The sequence below is a fragment of the Haliaeetus albicilla genome, chromosome 11, assembly GCF_947461875.1.
Source record: "Haliaeetus albicilla chromosome 11, bHalAlb1.1, whole genome shotgun sequence".
Taxonomy (NCBI): Eukaryota; Metazoa; Chordata; class Aves; order Accipitriformes; family Accipitridae; genus Haliaeetus; species Haliaeetus albicilla.
The window spans coordinates 9,610,685-9,633,684 of record NC_091493.1 but is presented as its reverse complement, the minus strand read 5'-3'; the positions used below and the strand labels follow the sequence as shown (position 1 = coordinate 9,633,684).

At 38.0% G+C, this 23,000-nt stretch overlaps 1 protein-coding gene across 6 annotated transcripts in view; it reads left to right on the top strand.

Annotated features, from left to right (window-relative positions):
* The window catches only part of GRID1 (glutamate ionotropic receptor delta type subunit 1), a 561,238-nt gene that overhangs the window by 415,238 nt on the left and 123,000 nt on the right, over positions 1 to 23,000 (top strand). For all 6 annotated transcript variants that reach the window (XM_069796078.1, XM_069796077.1, XM_069796076.1 and 3 more), the window contains exon 5: positions 15,819 to 15,872. In XM_069796078.1, coding sequence (XP_069652179.1) covers positions 15,819 to 15,872 — 54 coding nt within the window. The remainder of the gene's footprint in view (positions 1 to 15,818; positions 15,873 to 23,000) is intronic.

The following is a 23,000-nucleotide window of genomic DNA, read 5'->3' as shown; positions in this document are numbered from 1 at the left end:
TATTATTATTATTATTATTATTATTATTATTATTATCTTTTTCTTCTGCATTCTATTGAAAACTCTTTTTATATTATCTCGGGGCTCACCATTCTGGGACTGGTACCAGGCTGTTTTGAACACCGCACATAGTAGGTGGTGTGTGGGTTTTTCCCCTCCCCAGAATTCTGTCATACCTACTTTCATCAAGAAGGTAGAGCCTAAGATTTCTTCGCTTATGTTTGGTGTGTATTTGTTTGTAATAGACAGCCTTTTGCAAGGACCTGTTAACTGAGTTACTTTACTAAATCATATGGACTAACTGGCTCTTAATATAATCTTCTAAATCTATCAGTTTTGGAGGATTTGAGGCAGTATTTGAGAGATAGAAGACTCCTGAAGATGAAATCTTGTCCCGCTTGATTTGAATGGAGCTAATATTCATGCTGTATTACATTATTAATTCTTGAATCATACGGTTTCCATGGAATACCATCTTTTTTTAATAATCTGAGTTCTTCAGAGCTGAAGTAATCAGTCTTCTTTTCTCAAGCCTAAATTCAGAATGTAGAAATTCAGCTACCTAAATAGACTTTGCAAAATTAGTTCCTTTTCTTTGACAGTCAAGCTTTAGTAAATAATAAAGATTATGGTAGATGATTCTTATCACAATGGCAAAGGATTACTGCTTTTGTACTTACTGCTTTAAAAAATTAGAACACCTTAATCTTTTAAAAACAATTTGGGTTTGAAAAAACAAATTGCGTTGAAGCTGACGAGATGCTTGCCAAGTTCCAGGAGATGCAATTTGGAATGTCTGAGATATTAAACCTTGAATGCCTGAGTTCCTAATAGAAACAGGGAGTCAATATTAACTCTTTCAGCTCTGCTGTAGTCTATAATGTATGAAGTGCATATTTTTGTGTCTTTCTTATAAAACCCAGGAGGCTGCTGCTCAGTTTCTGTACTGTTTCAGGGGTACAAGATGAGAAATGAACTCCTGGCTTATTTGCTCCTGTCCCCAGAGAACAGAGGCCACCGTAATACATAAATACATGTACCGTAATACATAAATATATATTCCATAATCACTTTCATAAACTGATCATGCACTCTCTTGAAATTGAACTGTGTGTATTCTGGCCTGCTGCTACTGTTGTGAGATGAATTCAGAATCTCACCATAATACTTAGAAACCTTTGTATTCTCAGCCAGAATATATCTGTGATCCTACTTGTATCCATATGTCTTTGTGCTAGCATGGCCATGTGAGTTTAGCAGTTGGGATGCTTTATTTCTTATCCTCCTGAGGTACTTAAAATAGTACTTGAAATACAGCAAGCATATTGTCTTATGGTTCTACTACTAAACTATCCAGTCTTAAACTCTACTTTCAACCTGCTAGTGACTACAGGAGTCTCTCTATGTTGGTATTCATACTTCCTTACTCTACTGACAACATTTCAGCTGATGAATCCTAGGGTCTAATTGTTCAGGGGTGCACAAATTGCTAGATCACGGACAATAAACCTCTAATAAGCCTCTGGTGTTTTTCAAACTGATGAAGTTTCAAATAATAGCAAATTATTTTTTTGTTGTTGTTCTCTGAGTGCATGACCTTATTTTTCATAGTAGTGAATTTCACCATAATTATGTTCTCTGGTTTCAGAAGTTATCATCTTTTTAAATGCTCTCTAAATACTTCTGTGTATTTATCATACTTCCTAGTTTCTGTCATAGTTAATTCCTTTAATAGTATTTGTCAGGATCATTACTGATAATATCAAACAACCAACGAAAGTTCTCAGATTTAAAAAGAGTAACTGCTGAGAAAATAGGATAACTGAAAAGCTCAAAATCTGAGGATGTCAGAGGAGATTTGGAATTTCTTTAAGGTCCTTCATTGTGAAGCTAGGAACCTTGTCTGTATTTAGCTTTGTTTAACTCATGACTGCACTATCCAACAAGTTCAATTATCATGTTTTTTTTCTCTGGCTTTAAGATTTTAAAATTTATTAAATGCACACCACCCCTGCAGAACTTCTTAATAGCTAAGTGTTATTCTTCTATATTCAAATTTGACTGTAGGGCCACTATCCCAGGAAGTCTTTCTTTCCTTTATTATACTTCCTCCACATTACACAGATTCAGTCTGTTTTACCATAATCTCCCTGTTTATTTCTTTGTTGTCTGTTATATTAATATCATTCCATTTCTGACTATAGTGTCGTTATAATTGTATTCTTCTTATTGCTGTTTTTACATCTTGCACTGTCCTCTCTGGACGTGGCTGTTGGTCTATACTTATTAACGTATTTTTATAGCTTCACAAATTAAAAGTAGTTTTAGAGACTGTGGGCCCTGTGTGCTCCTTATTTAATTTTCTTCTAGTAGTTTCAGACTTAGTCCCTCAAGGCCAACACTGAAAGTCTTATCTGAAAGAATCACCTAAGAAAGGTTCATTTTAATGAGAATACTTTTCAGTGGTTACATTTACTGACTGTTTCTTTTTACCAGAAGTCTTTTTTCTATCTGTTCCTCTTCATTAGCTGCATCCTACTTTAATTTGCACCGTGCATCTGTCTCACCTATGTATAAATACTACTTTATCCAGCAGTAACTTTACAATGACACATGACCTAAGCGAAGAAAGATTTCCTTCCTTTCTTTCTTCCTTCCTTCCTTATCTCTTTCTTTCTTTCTTTCCTTCTTTCTTTCCTTCTTTCTTTCCTTCTTTCTTTCTTTCCTTCTTTCTTTCCTTCTTTCTTTCCTTCTTTCTTTCTTTCCTGCCTCAAGGCCATGTTTCTTGTCCTAGCTTGCTGACCTCTTCCTTCTGTGCTCTCTGATGACAGGCCAGTCAATTTGTCCCTCATGCAATTCAACAGTTCCTGGGATTGTGTGAATCTCCAATCTTCTCAATTTCATTTTTCCTTCATCTGGTTTGTGGTTACTTCCTGCCTTTCCTGTCCCCTTCCCCTTTCCTTCATTTATGTTTTGTAATCTTCTCTATGTTGTCCTCATCACACATAGGTCTCAGCCCTCAGATTTTATCTTCCTCTGTGCTTGTGGGGTTCATCTGGTCTCTTCTTTTGCTTGTCTGTTTGCTCTACGCAGCATTTCTGTTTCTCTGTGCAGCTATCTTGCCCTGTTACCAACTCTTTTTCTTGCCATATTTGATCACTCCTCTATCTTGTCTATGTGTTCACATGCTCCAGGTCTTTCTGTTTGCAGGTATTTACAACTCACATCATGTCAAATTAACATTCTGTTTTCCTTCCTATGTGTTCTCTTCAAAAACTTTCGGAATTTCTCCCATGTCTCCAGATGTTGGTTTCCTTAGTTCTTCTCTTCCACACTTTCTGTTGGGTGATAACATTATGTTCCCATCAGGTAACCACTTAAGGATGTGTCCTGATTCAGTTTTTTCAGCTAGTAATGTTTATTGTCATTCTTTTGAGTGTCCTGTAAAAACAGATGTAACCCTCGTATAAAAATACAGTCCATTCTGACATCATGGTTTTTTTCCTCCTCTCTTTATCATTACATTTAACTCTCACAAACTTCCCATTTTGACACTTTCTACTTATTGACTTTCCAAGACACTGTCTTTTTAAAATTTTCCCTAGGTAAAATATTTTTTTTTAAAGTTTTGCAGTTAAACCACTCATCAGCCATAGCTGAAGATACCTGCAATATGCTCTCAAGTACAAGGCCTTTGTCTTACTCAAAAGTTCGGTGTGCCTAAGAAGAATCTGCAAACTGGGAAATTCGACCACACCACAGACTTTATGAACAAAGCTATCATCAACTAATAGACTTGGTTCCTGTTTCTATCTCCCATAGATTTTCCCTCAAAGAGGATGAATTTCATGCCAAATTCCCTGTTCAGCAGTATTTGTTGTATTGTTACACAACAAGTTGCTTTCACTTTATCTTCAGAAAAAGAAATCAACATTTGTTGGATCCTTTCATATATTAGTCTGAAACCTGACTCCATTTTCATGGGATATACATTGAAACAATTTTTGTTTTCTAGTCATAGTTTTTCACAAACACAGTTGTTAAATTAAAAACTATTCATCCCATAATATTTGGGGACTGTTGGGTTTTTTTCCCTCGGCTGGTCACAAGAGGCTTAAAATATAGACTCATGATCCTCTATATAAATCATTCGTCATAAACGATATACCATATAGTGTACTTTATTTCTTGTCAGTGAGGTGTAGGCTACTTTAATTAGATGTAATGGAATTTTCCATTGTGAATCCTTTCATACCTGCATGGATGGAATGATAGAAAGCAGTGCTAAGGATAGTATATCACAAGTCAAACAGGCTCAGATTTTAAAATTAAAAACCTATTAGTTTCACTTCCCCCCCCCGCCCCGCTCTGGATTTGTATGGAAGCTCAGGTACATGGAAATTCTGACACAAATCTGTGTTCTGTCTAAATTCTACCTCAGAAACAATGGGAAGAAAATTACAGTAGTCAAAATGCTAAAAATTATTTGATTTCCAGAGCAGAATCAAGGAATAATCTGTAATTAATGCTGGTTTCCCTGGAGTCAGAAGATAAGCTGTTGCTCCAGACAACACAGAAAGGTTCATTCTCAAAAACCCATTTGTCTATAACTTTGCAAACACTATGTAAGCTTGTGTTAGTTTGATGAAGTGGAAATTGTTTCAAAGGATGGAATACATATTTTTAAATTAATAAAAGACTGGCAGTAATGAGATAACCACAGGGGCTCCAGTGCATCTCTGCAAGCTTTGAGAAAGTGTGGGTGCAAAACATCGCGGGTTTTGACCCACATATGGTGAATATTTGAACACCTGCTTGGAAGAAAAATCTGTGAACAAAAAGTAAACTTATTTATGCCCGCTTCCCATTGGTGTGTGCTGTGTATGTACACTGTGCTAGGTGACTGCTGCCTTTGCTTACCTTTGTTTAGCCTGTAAGGCTTTGCATAGTCATTAAGACTGTGGGCATACAAAGGGATAGTTAGCCCTTCCATTATCACCATTACTGTTCTCCAAGGGTTTCCTTCCTCCTAGAGCAGCCTGAAAGTATTATCGCTTGGCAGGTTCACAGAAGCCAAGTATCATCATGCAGTATAAAGAAAAGCAAATATTCTTTCCTCTTGGCAAAGCTGATCAGGAAGAGTCTTCTGGTTTGAGGGGGTTAAGGTGATGGTTAAGGTGTTCTTTAGTGCTCACACAGCCTGTGGTACTGTTTGTGCATGTAAAATGCATTATGACTGACAAGAAGGTCCTCAGACCTGTAAGTATTTTGCTTTATTTATGTATTTATTTTGCAATTTAAAATAAGAGTGCTGTAGGCAGAAAAGGACTGGTTTGAAAGTGATTGTGTTTGAGGCTGAGACAAGACTACTGTTGTCGTCTTTCCTTTCAAATCAGGCAGGATTTTTAAGGGATTTAAGAGGAGATTGCATGTATGTGAACAGATTAAAAGATGGCTAACGGACAGGGTAACCTTTGATGTGGATATACCTTTCCAAATTCATAGTTTAAAAACCCATAACCTATGTAAAATAACAGCCTTGCAGTGTGATTGGCAACTTTGTGCCAGAGGCAATGAATCAGTATTAAAACCCTAAGTTCATGACAAGGTGGTCTCTTCACCCAAGAGCTGGTTCTTTCAGTTCAGAGTTTATGTGATACATGATTCTGGGAGCTTCAACTATGATGCTGTCGAGACAAAACATACTTCTTTTAAAAGAGGAAATTAGGATTGTATAAGTTGTGTTTTCACTGTTTGGTGGTGTGTGCACGTTAGAAAGCTAAGAAGTTTGCATCTTTCTTGAATGATATCATTACCATCTGCCGTTTATACCTACAAAAAGATCAAGCTCTGGAAAACTCTGTGCAAACTCTATAAAGTTATATTGAACTACCAGTGCAAGCTGAAGTTGGAGCTTAAGCTGTTGTTTCAGAGTAGAGGTGGGAAAGCACAGTGTATGAGACTAGTGGTATGTAATGAAACGTGTTATACCCTGACTGTGGAATGGCTGCTCATTACGAGAATAGAGAGCAATCATCCATGCTGAAAATAGGTTTATCTACCCAGGGTCTATGCCTGAAAAGGCATTTTCAACCTTCATACCTATGCCTAGTCACCCCCAGGTAGGCATTCCAAAGAAACAGAAAACTTAAACTGCTAAGCTGTTTCAGTGGCGATTTCTTCTCTTAATGGGAAGCAGAAGGAGAATCAGAGCAAACCAACCAAAAAAACCCCAAGCTCCAAATGCTGGCCAGTTCTGATGAATTTTAGTTTGTTCTCTGGAGTTTGGCTCTTTCAGGAGTACAGTTCTTAACAAAGCATTACAAAATTGTCTCTAAAAAGCTGAGCCTTTTAAAATAGGATATAGATGTACAAACCTGTTATCTTCAAAAAGAAATTCAGTGTCTAAGTGAGCAAAATTTAGTTATTCTTTTCAAAGATTTCATTGGGTCTTCAAAGTCAACTCAGAGTGTGGCTTTGGTAAAAATTTAAGTACAAGATTTCTGAGAGGTTATGGTCTTTAGTGAACATTAGATTTATGTCTTTACGGAAATGTTGCTTTCTGACAGCTGTGCAATTATCCAGTGTCACCACTGTGCCACGTAGTTAAATGGTCAACAGTTACCACGTTTATAAATAGTATGTGACATTTGAGCTTTGGAAAGTCAATTCTTACTGAATGCTTTTGGAAGAGTTCCATGTACAATACTTCACTTTTATGCATCTTTCAGTGGAATATGCATTAAATGGAATGGCAACAGAGGTTGAATATGATAAGCATTACCTATAAAATAGGAATAAGATTAAACAGAAATTCCAAGGCATTACATTGAAGTGATTAAGGCTAAAACAATAGGTAATGTAACATATATTATAGTAGTTACTCAAGAACATTACAGCTGTGTAGCCAGGAGAAGTTGCAGTGTATAGTTCCTCTTCTCCCACTCTTCCTTATAATTTTCTTCTTCTCCAACATTTCACTTGATTAACATTAAACTTTTATGTAGGTTGTCTTCAGTGTAGTTTTTTCTGGTCATGTGTGACCTAAGTAACAGGTAACTAGTGCAGTACAAACTTTAAAATGTATTATTAGTATATTTCAGTTTGGGTTATTATCAAATCATATTGTGCAAGATGTAATGTACACCTTCTAATTAGCATTCATCAACTGTAGGGGTGTGTGCTAAAAGCTGGTGAAGGTTTGGGTCATATTTACTCCTGTTTGCGTGAAATGTCTTATTAGCAACTGAAAATGGAACTCAGTTGTGGGCAGTATTTGAGAATTTGCTCTGGGTTGTACTTTTCTTTTTTTCCCTCTTCCCCCCCCCCCCCCTTTTTCTCCCCCCATGCCCCCCTTTCTTTTTTTCCTTTCTTAAATTGAGTTATTTAGCTGTGGAGGAACTGAGACAGAGGTCAAGAAAGGACCATCTCGCGTCGTTTGGACATAGACCATAAATGAAATATTACAGAGTTTGTGGGGAACAGGAACAGTGCATAGCTATCCCAGACTAATGACCGGACATCTGGGTGGGAGAGTATAGAGATCTATATGACCAATTTGGCCTATCTTTTGCAGGAGATTCAAGCTGAATATGCCAGGTTTATAGGCATATAGTACTGGAGGAGCCCAGAACGGTTAAAGTACCATCCAATCTTATGATAGCCTTTCAATAATTACTTGTGCTTCATCAGTACCACTGAAGAAAGAATAGTTTTTCTTAGCGATGCAGTTCTGTGGAAAAGTAACAAGGAAATATCAGGCTTCATGTTTTAATGTAACAGTGCACAATAACTTGAAAAAATGTCCCCATTGAGTGACGTTTTTTAGTAATATGTTTATAAAGTACGGACCAAGAATGAAGTAACATGGACAGTGAATTATCAAGAAATGTGGATGTTAAAAGCACTTTATGCTTGTGGTTCATTAATCACTTGTATGAAGCTAATATGTACCAAGATTGGAATTGACAGCTTCTGTTGTAAGTGTAGGGAAATTAACTGTATCTTTGACATGAGGTAGTGATCACTGAAAAATAGACTCAGTGAGCCTGCTAAGTGTTTTTTAAGAAGTGTGTATGTGCACATTTATAGGAATATGTCCAGAAAAAGGAAGAATATAGAATTTCTGGCAAAACCTTTTTTATTAAAGGCAGAAATTCTTCATGGAGAATGACATTCAGTAAGAAAGGGTCAGGTTCAGTGAATTTTCTGATCTGAAAAAGTATGTCATGGAACCGCTTTAAATTCCCATTTTATCATTTAGAGAAGGAAGGATTTCATATTTCACTTTGAAATGACATTTAGAAATTTTAATTAACCTGTATTAAATGAGAAAAGTAAACTTACAGTCCTGATTCAGTTTACTACAACTGAGTTTTTCCTCTTCAAGATTCTTAGTCCAAACGTCTGTATTGGGTTTGTGTGGCAAGGTTTTGGTAGCGGGAGGGCTACAGTGGTGGCTTCTGTGGGAAGCTGCTGGAAGCTTCCTCTGTGTCCCATAGAGCCAATACCAGCCGGCTCTGAGACAGACCTGCCGCTGGCCAAGGCTGAGCCCATCAGCAATGGTGGTAGCACCTCTGGGAGAACAGATTTAAGATGGGGGAAAAGTTGCTGTGGGACAGAAAGTGCAGCCGGAGAGAGGAATGAGAAGATGTGAGAGAAACAACCCAGCAGACCCCCAGGTCAGTGCAGAAGGAGGGGGAAGAGGTGCTCCGGGTGCCGGAGCAGAGATTCCCCTGCAGCCCGTGGGGAAGACCATGGTGAGGCAGGCTGTGTCCCTGCAGCCCAGGGAGGTCCACGGTGGAGCAGATCTCCACCTGCAGCCCGGGGAGGACCCCACGCTGGAGCAGGTGGGTTCCTGAAGGAGGCTGTGACCCCGTGGGAAGCCCACACTGGAGCAGGCTCCTGGCAGGACCTGCGGATCTGTGGAGAGAGGAGCCCACGGAGCAGGTTTTCTGGCAGGACTTGTGACCCCGTGGGGGACCCACGCTGGAGCAGTCTGTGCCTGAAGGACTGCTCCCCATGGAAGGGACCCACGCTGGAGCAGTTTGTGAAGAACTGCAGCCCATGGGAAGGATTCATGTTGAAGAAATTCCTTGAAGGACTGTCTCCCGTGGGAGAGACCCCGCGCTGGAGCAGGGAAGGAGTGTGAGGAGTCCTCCCCCTGAGGAGGAAGGAGCGGCAGAGACAAGGTGTGATGAACTGACCCCAACCCCCATTCCCCGTCCCCCTGCGCTGCTGGGGGGAGGAGGTAGAGAATCCAGGAGTGAAGCTGTGCCTGGGAAGAAGGGAGGGGTAGGGGGAAGGTGTTTTATGACTTGGTTTTGTTTCTCATTACTCTGATTTGGTTGGTAATAAATTAAATTAATTCTCCCCAAGTTGAGTCTGTTTTGCCTGTGATGGTAATTGGTTGAGTGATCTCTCCCTGTCCTTATCTTGACCCATGAGCTTTTTGTTCTGTTTTCTCCACCCTGTCCAGCTGAGGGGGGCGGGAGTGACAGAGGGTGGGCACCTGGCATCCAGCCAGGGTCAACCCACCACAACGTCTTAGTTTTATGACTTTTCGTCTAGAGTTGGGATGTCATACTGTGGCCTGGAAAATTTCATTTTAATCCCTGCACTAATGGTACCATTACCAATTAAGCTTTAGAAACAGTATGAGTTTGGAGTATTCTTTAGTACACTATAAGTGTTATAATGAGATTTTTAAAAATTATTTTTTAAAATACTTTATTGTGGCTAGTAATGCTTATTTTATTTATTTATTTTTAATCTATTAAAAATTGTAGGATTTATGCCCCTCTGGAGATACTGTGCCAAGAGGTATTTATTTAAAATGCAAAGGTAAGAAAGGGTCTAATGAAGTGCAAGTATCTCAGTAACTGCTACAGACAAATTGTTTTTCTGTTAAGTTCTATTGCCTATGCAAGTCACTCCTGGATGTGAACTGCACTATTTTAATTGAAGAAGTTTCTAAATATAAATTGGGTATCTCGGGGATATAGACTGAACCCATCTGCTTTACCAGAATTGACTTTTTCATATCCCCTATCTTAACTTATTTGTACCAAAGACATATACAAAGCTTCTAAGATAAACAGGTACAGTTTGATACTATCCAATTAATTACTGTCAGACATATTGCACTGGAAACTTGGTCTGTATCTCTTCTCTGGGATCTAAACTAGTTCCCTGATTCCTAGGATGTTTTCCTAGACATTTAAATCAAGAACAGAGACATTTGTAGAAATATAAATCCATCTCCTGCAATGAAAGTCAGCAGCTGGAGCTAGGTTTGGCTAAGGCTTACAAAGTGCTATAAAGAAGGTAGTGACTTTTTTTTTTTTCCCCATTGCTGTTTTACTGTAATAGATTTCAAAATGGTTCTGAAGAATTTTTCTAATTTTTTTGTGGGGGGAAGAAAAGACAGTAATTAAATAATTCCCCAAGGATGTAAAGGGGAAAGAAAAAAGCTGCTTTTGGAAGCAGGTCACTGGCTACAACCTTTCTTGGGACAAAAAGAGCTGGAAACAGTTTTCTTTTGAAACCTGTCTAGTGGCAAATATAATGTGATCAGGTAATGAATTGTAAGGGCTGAGACTGATCCTTTATGAAAGATTTGCAAAGAGCTGAGATTTAGACATGATTACTTCCACAAGCCCTTCTTTATTTCTACCTTCATTATGAATAATAAAAAAAAGACCCCCAAAAAAGAGAAAAAAGAGGTTTATCTGTCATTTTCATGCTGGTTGCTTTAGAAATATGAAGGGAAGGATGACAAATGACATCAGAAGAACCAGAGATTTGAGATATTTGCCTGTGATGAAAGTGGTTTTTTGGGTTTTGGGGTTTTTTTTGTTTGTTTGTTTGGGTTTTTTTACTTATTTCATAGTAGTAAAGCTGACCTTGATTATTTCCTAACCTCATCCCCCACTGTCCTGGTCTCTAAAAAGAACTTGGGTCTCCTTCAGACTCTTTCTTCAGATGCTCACTGGCTAGCTTGTTCTGTGCCTGGTTTTCTGCTGTAAGCATCCTGGGGGCTGGCTGTTGGCAGTCTGTCTGGTTGGCAGGGGTCTGCAGTGGGGTTGCAAGCTGGAAGACAGCTGCATAGGAGGAGCTTTGTCCCAGGGCCTGGTTCCTGGACCTGTGGTCTCGAGATGGTCGGTGTATCCGCCGGTGCCTCCATGGAGCACTCACCGTGTTGCAGGTGTATTTGCTCTCTGCTGCCAGGTGTAATTAGTCATCGTTTGGCAACAACTTTGGCTTTGTGTTCTTTCGGTATCTCTTAGGACACTCTTTCCAAATTATTTTCTAACTGTGAACTTCCCAGTTTACCCTCTCTTTCATTTTTTTTCTGGAAAGCTATGATGCTCTTTATCATCCCCATTAAGGTAAAGGGTGTGCAAGTAATACCCTTTACTACTTTTATATCCCTCCTAGCAAAACACTCTGGTGGTTCTTTTATATCACGGATTTCAGGGTGGCAGCCCTTGTTTCTAAAACTGTAGACACAACAGGACCATCTGTGTTTGCCATCTGCAAGACATTTCCTTCTAGGATCCTGGGATTGGTTACGGGGCTTCCAGACATTCCTACTGCCTGTCCCCCTGGGTACACAGTAAGGAGACAACAAGTTTGTAACTATAACACAGATGCACGTAAGCCTAAACTCTTCAGCACATCTTGCTGTCACTGGAACACAATCTGCCCATGTCTGTTTGAACACCCACCAGCATCTCTCTCTGTCCGGTTGCTCATCTCCATGTTTCTTTCTACACAGCTTGCTTTTTGCTGTTAATACCAAGGTGCTGACCCTGGCAAAGCAGCCAGGAAAAGAGCCTTCCCTATTACTAGCCAGCCATTATGCACTTGGAAATGTTTTCAGTTTCAGAAGGTCAGGAAAGGATTGTTTCTGTTCAATTTTTTTTTTTTCTGCAGAGTTGCTTTATTTCTGAACATAGCAGTATTTATTGCTTACTTTCCTAACTTCTTTTAATCCCACAACTGCCATTAGATTAAATAATGAACCGAGTTACTTATTCATAAAGGCAATGTAAATACTTGTTCTCCACTGTATTCCAATAAAATAATGTCATGGATTATTGGCAGTAAATTATTTTAAGTTATACATTTAAAAGTAAACAAAGCCATATACATGAAAATATCTTTGATCATTTTTCATGAAGCATCTTATTCTTTTCTTTTATCATTGTTGGTACGAGATCTGAAATCTTAATGCTCATATTTTGACTTTCAGTGTTGCCCTATTTCATTTCTATTGCAAATGCTTTCTACTGAGAAATTATAAACAGTTTTCTACATGCAGTGCTTCCCTTCCCCTCTGCCCAGTCTGGCCCAATTCTGATATCATTTATACGTTGTCATTAATAGTGTTCCACTGAGTGAATTACAATTCTCTTGTTTGGGTGCTGCATTTTAACATTTGGCTGTTGAAATGTAGTTGGAGAGGAAGAAGGGCATACAGTCTCAAACCCCCCTCTTTTTTCCACATTTGTAGAAGCTATTTGCTAGTCTAAGAGAAAATAAAGGAAAGATGGATGCTTTTTAATTCCCAGTGTGCTGTTCATCTCAAAAGCAGATTTTATATTTGATAGACATGTTGTGAGGCATTACTCCCAAGTGTCAAGCAGACCCTATGTGTATATAGAGTATATAAAGAGCTAACATATTTTGCACGTATATTAATAATTTTTCCACAAAAAAAGACCCATAACATGTTTTGGCACATGAATCCTGTCCCAGTAGCTGGCAGAGCTTTTCCTCAGCCACAGTGGTCACACAAATTCCTAGCCTACTTTCTTTAATACAGGGTGCATTTATGAAATAGGCTGTAATAGATCCTTCAGGATGTTTCATAGACAATTTTTTTTTTCTTTTTGAATGGATGGAGGCACAAGCTTAAACAAATGACAAGATCTTGAACAGCTTAAATAATTAAAAACTAATTAAAAGTGGATGACCATAATCTCCCAAGTGCTGATACTTTTTCCTTTTTAAAGAAAAAGAAACTCCATAACTTACAAACATGTAATTTCTTTGTTATTCTGAGAATTCTGAATAAATTTTTTTACAATATCACAGGTCTTCAGGACCATGCTTTTCACACTGCTTAACTTCCATGAGCCGCCAGCTATACACCTCCAATATACCAGCGCTATCGGGAGGTTTAAACCTCCAGATGTGTCTTTCAATAGTTCATTTTGGGATTCTTTAGGACAGCCAGTCTGTAAATATGGTACAAAATCTGAAGCACAAAATGTTTCTGCTTCCTCTCAGCATGTCTGGGTTTAGAATAATGCTTCATGTTATGTGTTGCAGCTCTAAACAGAAGATATTTATAGATATTTAAACTTGCCTACCTACGGTTATGTTTCTAAATACATTTCAGCCTTTCAGAGTGCAGAGCCATTGACTTCTGTAGGAGGTGCTGAATGGTCTAGCACTCTGATGACTAAAGATAAACTCTTAGTAATCTAAATTTAGGCATCTCATTTTAAAAACTTTGGCCCAGATATGTGATCTCAGAAGAATGAGTTGCAATGATTCATTTCAAATTCCCTGGCTTTTGCAGCTTCCCAGACTTAGCGTTTATTCATACAAATTGTTCACTGTTGCAAATAAATCAGAAAATGTAGCCAATGCAATAACTCTGCACCTGAGCATTATTTAGTTCTGCTTTGCTAATGTTGGCAGCACTTTGCTTTTCCTCTATATGTTACAGCACCTGGCTATTTTGGCTTTGTCTGAATATATTAGAGGGGTGAATAGGTAGAAAATCTACAAGTTTTTGTCCTCGCTTCCATTACTGCTAGCTTCCCTGATAGCTGCAATTCCTCAATTAGGTGGTCAGTTTAATTTTCCTGCCAGCTTAAAAGAAACACAAGGGAGACAATTACCAAGGGAGACAATTTTTCACTGCACGCTTAGGAGAGGATTGTCAGAAGTGTTGTCTCTTGTGGTTCTCATCTGCTTTGACACCAGGGATAGTTAATTTCCCATAATACTGTTTATGATGATGATGAGAAATACTGTGCCCTGTCTGTGTTGATTTTTCTCTTTCGACTGCTTTGCGGTTTCTCTGTTGGGATTTTTATCTCTTTAAAGGAGTACTTCACCTTCTAGACAGGAGAAGTAGATTAAGGTATATGCGTTGCCCACAATTTTCTCTTAGGTTTGTGTGGGCTGCACAAATGAGTAAAGTTTTAAAACACAATTACTTAGGCAAATAATTTCTACCTTTTTTTTTTTTTTAACACAGTATAAACTAAGAGCAATGCTAAAAATGCCGGTGTTGGCTACTTAGCCAGTTTTTGATTTGTTTTTTTGTTAGGATCAGGTAACAGTGCTCCTTTTGCCTATGTTAAGGATGGATAACTTGTCATTTCACTGCAACCTTATAAGTCGTGGGCGTTTATTCTAAGCCAGTCATCTGTAGTCAGTGTCATGAGAGAAGGTGATTCATCCTGTCTGATGCTAAATATCTGAGAGGCTTACTATGCAAATGTGTTCTGGAGAGGAAGGTGGTTGATGATGTCCCTGCCCAGCCCAGTGCTGCAGTCTATAGAGCCTCTCTGTACCAGTGCAATTGTTTCTGAGGCCACACACAATGAACAGGGTGAGGAAATTATCCAGGTTAAAAACCAGTAACTGGAAGTATTTTGTTCATCTGTATTTGTTGGTTTAACCAGGTTCATTGCAGTGATTCACAGGGCCATTTATAACACAGCACTAAGAATATCTGTTCAATAAATGGGGTCATACTGGCACAGAAGAAAGAAGTGGTTGAAGGCAGGGACATTCAAAACTTTGTGTAATGAGCTGCCTCCTGAAATACATGTGCGCGCTGAGACTGTCCTGTTTTATTAGGTGAGATGAATCCACAATAGTTGTTTAGCCGTGTGTTAAGCAGGACATTACCAATATCATTATCACTGTAGTGTACGCCTCTTGATGCTTGATATTGCTTTATTAGACTATAAAATATCCTGAAGTGAGCTTATCGATGTCAAACAAAGGAGGCAGTTAGAAACTTCTATGTATATTGCCCTATCCTTCCACTGAGGTCCTCAGTACTAGTAGTGCTGTTTGTGCTAACAGTCTTTCCCAGTTTTAGCATCTTAGTGAACCATGAGGGTTATATGTGTATGGATAAATACACTGTCCGATGAGATGGCCTGTTTCTTTATAATATGTAGTGATTATCCAAGTCCCCACCAGGAAGCCAGAAAAAGTGTCCATGCTAATCATAACTTTTTCTTGGGTCTTGCGTAAATATGGAGAGGATGACTCATATGAACTTCACTTGAGTGTCTCAGAGTGGTGTTTTTCATTAAATAGGTTAGCTAACAGTTAAACTATCAGAGTTGTAAAGAGGCAGAGGCAGTTTATTTTGGGAGATATATTGAAAAGAAACCCAGCCTACTAGGGTGCATTAGATATATGGAAGTTAAATCTCACAAACTGCATCTTCTGTGTGCAGCTGTTCATCATAGGATCCCCTATCATGTTGATGTACCACCCTGCTCCAGTATGCTTTTATGGTACGTCTAGGGAATATCTTCATGGTACAGGGTACTTTGGTTTAGATACTGAAGTCAGAGAAACATGACTGCCACTGTTAAGATACTGTTCCATGAAGCAGCTCTGGAAGAGATGAAAAGAACTATACTGAAACAATGCCAATAGCAATGAAAGCAATCAAAATGAGCTTTATAGTACCTTTTTATGTAAGTTCTTTCTGGAATATGTTTCACATGTTTTATTTATTTTTATTATTATATTTCTTTTTATTTTTGTAGGCTGTGGAAACCAACCTTGCATCAAAGGATAGTCACTGGGTCTATGTAAATGAGGTAAGAAAGTCAAAAGAGACAACATAGCTTGGTACATTCACTCATCACCATCTCTAGTTTCATATGTTTTGACACAACAAACTGAGCATACACTTAGCATTTTTGCTTTTTGAATGGTACAAGATGCAAACTCTGTGGTGTCATTGCTTCTCTGTCTCAGCTGAATTGACATAGGTTGAATACCAAAGGTCAAAATATAGCTTCCAATATACCTCATAGCAGCTGGGAGACTATTTTTACCTTCACGTTGACCCTACTTCATTAGCTATTTAGGAAGCAGAGAGTATCTCAAAAGAAACCTCAAAAACTTGCATCTCTGTCTGCCAGAATCTCACCCTTCGCTGCTGTGAAAGCCTGCACTCAGATACTAGGAGAGGAAAGAGCGCTGAGGCTAGTTGCAGGTTTAGCTCATTCAAATATGCATTTACATGATACACAGGTTTTCTCTAGTGCAGAATGTGTTGTGTTTTGGCCAAGATCCAGGATAGCATAGATTTAAAATGCGATATTTCCTCTCTGCAGCAAATGGTATCCTGTCCTGCTACTATGATTATTTATTTTACCTTAGTACCACAATGCTCTACTGGGAGTCAGTGCAGACTTCTATTTAAAAAGCAATGGAAAGCTTGAAATGTACTATATGTAATAATTTATAAATCACTAATTGTTCATGATAAATGGCACTATTTTATATATTTCTGGGTTTAATAATGGTTTGTTAAAAGATAGTAAAATATCTAAGTTAACAAGAACTGTGTTCACTGTTTTGTTTTTATAGTATAAAAGCATGGCCTCTACTTTAATAACCAATTCCTTTGTTAATTTCTCATTTCTTTCTTTGCGCCTAGCTAATAATTTTGGATAGGCTACTTCTAATAGTAACAATAAATTGTATTGTGTGGCATTAGAAAGGCTCTGTAGTTAAATAGGGGTTAGGGAAAGCGAGTGAAATCTCTGCTTATAAAGGCCTTATAAATTCTTTCTAGTCCTTGTTACATTTAAGTACCTCCTGATTTGTCAGCTGCAGTAATGACCCACTACAAAATATCAGCAAGATGCCCAGAGAGTCAGTGTTTATATTCTCATAAAGAAAATACAGTGCATATTTCCCTAAATATTTATAGAGAGGGAGTGTTTGTGAATCTGTTATTGCTGCTGTTACTGTTCAGATGTTAAGACTCACTTTGTGAAGCCTGAATCTGTAACATCACAAATAAAAACCTTCAGCACTCATGCACAAACGTGTGCATACATACACATGCACGAACACATCACACAGGGTGTAAATTCTGCTTTTATTTTGGGAACTTTTATTTTTTCTCTTTTATGGCTAGAGACTGGGTAGGGAAGCTATGATAGCAAAATGTAAATCTAAAGTATAAGTTTTTAGTGAAAAATAATAGTGCACATACTTGTAAATATCTCAAAATGCAATTCATTCAAACAGACCACTACAGAAACTTTTCAAATTCATGAAACTTTGGCAAAAACAGGAGGAAATGTCTGGATTATCCTTTTTTTTTTTAAGAGAAAAGTGTTGGTCTTTGTGTGCTTAAAGCTACTGTGAAAAGAAGATAGGGTAAACATCCACATGGATGTATCTGTAGAAATATGGAGGTTCCTTAGGGCTTGTTTCTTACTTAATAGTGTGCATACCCCCATGCTAGCAAGAGGACAGACTGATCATGCTTTCCGTGTACATTGTTTCCAGTTGGTATCAGTGAGAACTGCATGGGTACTTGAGGGAAAATATGTTATTTATTGGCTAGAGGTTGATTGGTGGTGTGATTTGCAGAATGGAATTAACTTTTAATTCCTAACAGTCTAATCAGCTCTTTTTGATGTAATGCTACATGAGTAGCAAGCCAGATGTAGTCCATTCTGTAAATGGACCAAATACTTAGCCAGTCCTTTTTTTCTCCCAGGCAGGTTGAGGATCCTACACTTTTCCATTCTCCCTATGGTCTACGTGACCTAATGATCCCATAGCAAGGAAAGAGAGGTATAGGGCTAACTGACCCGAAGGGGCAGTAGTAGGAAGAGAAGACAGTGACAATTATTTCCACTGAGGTTCCTTGTATGAAGGGCGTTGGATTGTAAACAGGCTCTTCAGGCCTTTCTCACTTCAAGGAACCATTTAAGGGCCTGGTACAGGTTAGACTACTGAGGTCTACTGATCTTGAGCACCTTCTCACAATCTGCCCTGACTCCCACCTCTCTTCAAGCCAATGAGGATCTGAACCTTGGACTTATCTTGCCATAGTAAGAATGACTATATAGCACAGTCTCATTTCAATAAGATTTTATTATTATCTTACTTGAATTAAATCTACTTTACCCTCTCTTTATTGACAATCCAATAAAAATTTGGTTTTGGTTTTTTTTTTTTCCCTTGTGCTTCTGCCCCATACAGCAGGATAGGGGTTAAGTTTTGGAGTTCCAACATATTTTATCACGTTAATTTTATTAGGTAAGCAACACCGCCAAGCTTGTGATGAGCTGACTTAAAACTGTATGGCTGGTAAGCTTATTACACAGCAAATGAGCAAATGTAGAATATATGAGTTGGTCTCACATTACAGAGCTGTACTGTCAAGATCCTGCATTTACTAGTTTCCAATAACTCAAGCCACTGTGCTGAGGTATCTGTTCAGTTTGGATGCCATTGGTGGTGCAAAAGGACTCAGTCACCTTCAGAAAAAGGCTAGTGAATTGGGAGTTGGATTCGTCGTATGGGGTTGGAAGGTTGAAACATTACACGGCCAGTCTTTCAGGATAAGAGAATACACAGGGATGGGTCTTTGCAGGCAGTATCGTGCCCTCATATGTCCTCTTTGAAGCCAAAGTCATAAAAACCTTACTGATTTAAAAACATATATTTGTAAGTGTCTACTCTTCTCATTTCAGAGATTTTATGTTTCAAACTCGCAGAGCTGTCAAAAGTAGTGGAGATTTGAGGGGGAAAAAAGAAATATATTTCTAACCACCCTCCCTTTTTTAGATTTATATTTCATCACCTTCACTTTTATTCATCTAGAAATACTAAATCATTCCTTGCATTCATTTAGGTAGTGATTCTACCTGAATTCTGGGTTAAACATGCCAAGTAGTTTTTTAAAAGCAAGAATATTTGTGATTTCTGTATAAATCCTTGCAAAAGCAAACAACTCTTCGAAACAATGGCTAGTCCACACTTAGCTTTGTCTCCAGAATAGTCCAAAATATTTTATTACCATTGACTGTGTTCGGAGTTGCCAATGACCAGCAATTTTGACCCTAAAGAAGATATCTGGTGTTCTGCTTGTACCTTTGCTGTTTGTGCCTTCAAGTGCTGATGAAGTGACCTACCAGCTTTGATAGATGTATGCTATTTCTTCTTGTGGCACGACTTGCACAGTTGTAGATGCCCCCCTTTTTTTGGGGTGTTTATTTCCTGTCTTTTTTCCTTTTTTTTCTTTCTTATTTTTCTTTTTCTTTTACATTTCTTTCTCTTTGGTGCCTGACATCAAGCATCTCTGTTGGTTCCTCCTGACATTTTTCATTCTCCCCTTCTCTTTTCTGCCTGTTAAGAGAAAATGCAGTGCATTGCCCAGGGCATGTGTCTGTGGGAGAGGCACAAGAGCAATACTTGAAACTGAATTTGTATGTGGTTGTACTAGGAGCAATGCACTGGGAGTCTGTGTCTGCTTTTTTATTAGCAGCAGCAGTAGGTTTTGGGGTATAAATAACACTAGAAACCATGTTTCCCTTTTTGTGGGACATTTCATGGTTTTGAATTTTTCTCCATTCGAAGGGGACAGAAAATGCAAAAGAAATTGTTCTGCAGTACTGGACTTCAGACAAAAAATATTCAAATTAAACACAGTATTTTATTCCCTCATGTCAAGATATTTAATTCTAATTCAAATTTTCTAAACATTCATTATTTTTACATGTAAATCAGTAAAGTACACAAAGCAATCAACTACTCTTCATGGAAAAGGAATGGGTACTGAAATTGACTGATAACTCAAATGAGTTGTTTCAGCGTTATCACATCCTTCCTTTAATTTCTTTTTTCAACAATTTTTCATCGCTATTCAGAAGTTTAATTGAAAGTTGTAAGATGTGGTAGGACAAAGCACAAGGCTATGGTTGAGATAGGAGATAATTTTTCATGAAGGATGGCTGGGGATGAAGAGAGGACAACATAGCATTGCATGTCCAAACCTTATGTACTTGCTCTGAAGCTAAGGAGAAGTGAGCTTCAAGCTTGCTGCATAACTGTGTGGAAATACACAAAAGACATACATCGAGGAAGACTTTTTTTGAAAGTGCATTTTTTGACAGAAATACCCCAAAGTCAAGAAATTGAAATAATGGAGAACTTTAACTTTCCTGGCAGTTACAAAAGTAATGTTAGGACACAGACAAGGCTTCACAATTTCCTATGATTGACAATGTTATCCCTACATGTTTAAAAACTTAAGGCAGCCATCAGTTCAGATTTCATTATGGCTAAGGAAGAATGGGCTAAGGAAGCCGGAAGATACTTGTTGTGAAAGTGATGATGAGATGGTAGCATGTTTGAAGAAGAGGAAGAAGTGAGAAAAGGAGAATAGGGATAATGGATGTCAATAAAAAGACTGTCCAACTTCAGAAGTTTAGGGAACCTAGTAGTGCTTTTGGAAGCATAATATGATGAGTGAAGGATGGCAAAAGACCCGTGGAGTTCTGTGAAGATGAAGGCATAATAAGGTATCGTTATGGTTCCAATGGGTTGTCTTTACAAAGCTTGAAATCAGAGAAGAATTCTAAAGAAAAAGTGGTGAAAAAAAGGGCTAAGGAGGACAGTAAAAGTGTAACAAAGTAAATGATTATAAAATGAATCTGAGGTGCAGAATGTCTCATACCAGGGGTCATAAAAAGCAACAAGAAAAGTTTAGATATAGCAGAAGGTAAAGGAAAGTGTAAGGTGATTACTTAATGGAGAAATCAGGTTTTAATGTTTTTACTGACTTGATGCTGGCTTTATAGAAACTAATTGTAACCAGACTGTTAAAAATATATTGTAGTAGTTCCAGTTTATTTAGATAAATCTGAGGCACTCCACCAGATGAGATTCAATATAGAAAAGTGCTGAGTACTTTGGGTGTGGTTACAAAATGAGGTATAGCTTGTGAGCATCTGCAGAAGCAACTTAGAATCCTTGTGGATAACAAACAGTATCAATCAATACTGTTGCGGTCCTGCAAAACAAGCAAATATAATCCTCAAATATGTTATTGGAAACATTCATTGTAAGATAAGGGAGGCAATTATTTTGCTCTGCTTGACATCAACTTGGCCTTGTTGGAACAGTATTGCAAGTTTGGGGCAAGACACTTTAAAAGAAAACAAGAGAATGCAGAAAATTTTGAAAATCCAGAAAAGAGCACTGAGTATGGTGAAAGCTCAGTAAAATATGACCCATGAGGAAAGGCTGAAAGAATTAGGTTTGTCTCCTATGAAACTCAGAAGATGGAGCAAGAGTATAGCAGTAGAACAGATATAATTAAAAGAAGAATATGATCACATGTTGACTCTGGAAAAATAAAGGAAATGCAATTAATCTTCTGCAGCAAAAATTAGATTGAGTATTGGGAAATGGTTTATGATTTAAATATGATAATGAATAGGAACAACTTCCTTGGTTACTTTCTTCCATCTCATCATCTCTCTGTCTTCACACGTGGCTCTGCTGTTGTTTTTTATTCTTCCTTTTTCAGCATCCTACTCATGCTATGTAAGTCTGCTAAATATTTTCAGATGTCAGTTTGGAAAGACAAATACAACTGTATTACGAACACCACTGAGTATTTTCTGATCTGCACCTTCTGTTCTAGGTCATTCCACGTATCTTTTTTCAATATGGGTATGAAAGTGACAGTTTATCCACTGCATATACTTCTGATTGATCATTTATTCAATACTTGTGCTGACAAACATTAAATTTATTGGAACTGTGACTCAAATTTGATTTCTGATCAGCATGGAACTCCATCCTTCTCTGTCTACTACTGAGCAAGCTAGAGTGATTGTGTTTGATTAGAAAATCCACCCTTGGGGTAGCCCCAGGGATTTGGCTTAGCCAGGGATGCACCTAGCATCATACTTCGTGATGTCAGTCATTTGAAATGGAGGACTATATTGTAATTTTATGTAGCTTTGATAGATGCCTAGTAATGAATTAGTGGCACTTTCAGTGCTTTAAAAATAGATTTAATTATAGGGTGTAAAAAATAAATCTGAAAACTAAAAGTTAGAGCTTCTACTTGACTACAGTTTTCATTTGTTGCTTTGCCATGGAATTGATTCTCATTGATTCAGATTAACCCTCATCAGATCAGAAACAAAGGGGTATTTGTTATTAACAGAAAATAACTTCTTATTACCCTGATTTTTTAGTCTTAGAATTACCACATTCTGCACCATATGGAATAACAAATGCTGAAATTCAAACAATATTCACTTCTAAATTCTCAAACTTGGAACCATGGGAATAGTGGGGAGAACTAGTGGAAGTTTCATTACATTAGTTCCTTACTGTCTAAATGATCAGGTACTCTGTGGGAAAGGAAGGTACTATGGGGGGAGAAAAATCCTCCTCATAGGTCAAGTACCAACCCATGTAGTTATTTATTTGTCATGGCACGACACTAAAAAAAGGGAGGTGTTCTTTCTAATAAAGCAAAACTTTGTTATTTTGCAAGATAACAGCATCATGCGTTCTTCTACTGCATTTTTTCTGTGAACTACTGTAAAGTTTCCAGAGTTAAGCTTTGTAAAGGAGGAAGGAAACATACTCTTGATTGTCCTGATAGATGCACTAGCACAGTTCCCAATGTTTGTGTGTGTTCACGGGGACTGCACAGTGGGTGACTGTATTTCTGTACTGCACAATTCAACATACAGTTTAATGCTATGCAGAGTAGCTTGACTCTAAGGTTGAATAGGGGCTCATTTGTTCATCACTAAGAAAAGCTTGTTCTGTTATTTGTCCCATTAAAAACAAACAAACAAAAAAATCAACCAAACAACCTATGCTGCAACACTCCAGGGTGGATAGCAGAAAGGAAAGTTGTATTTGTAACAGCTCTTGTAAAATCA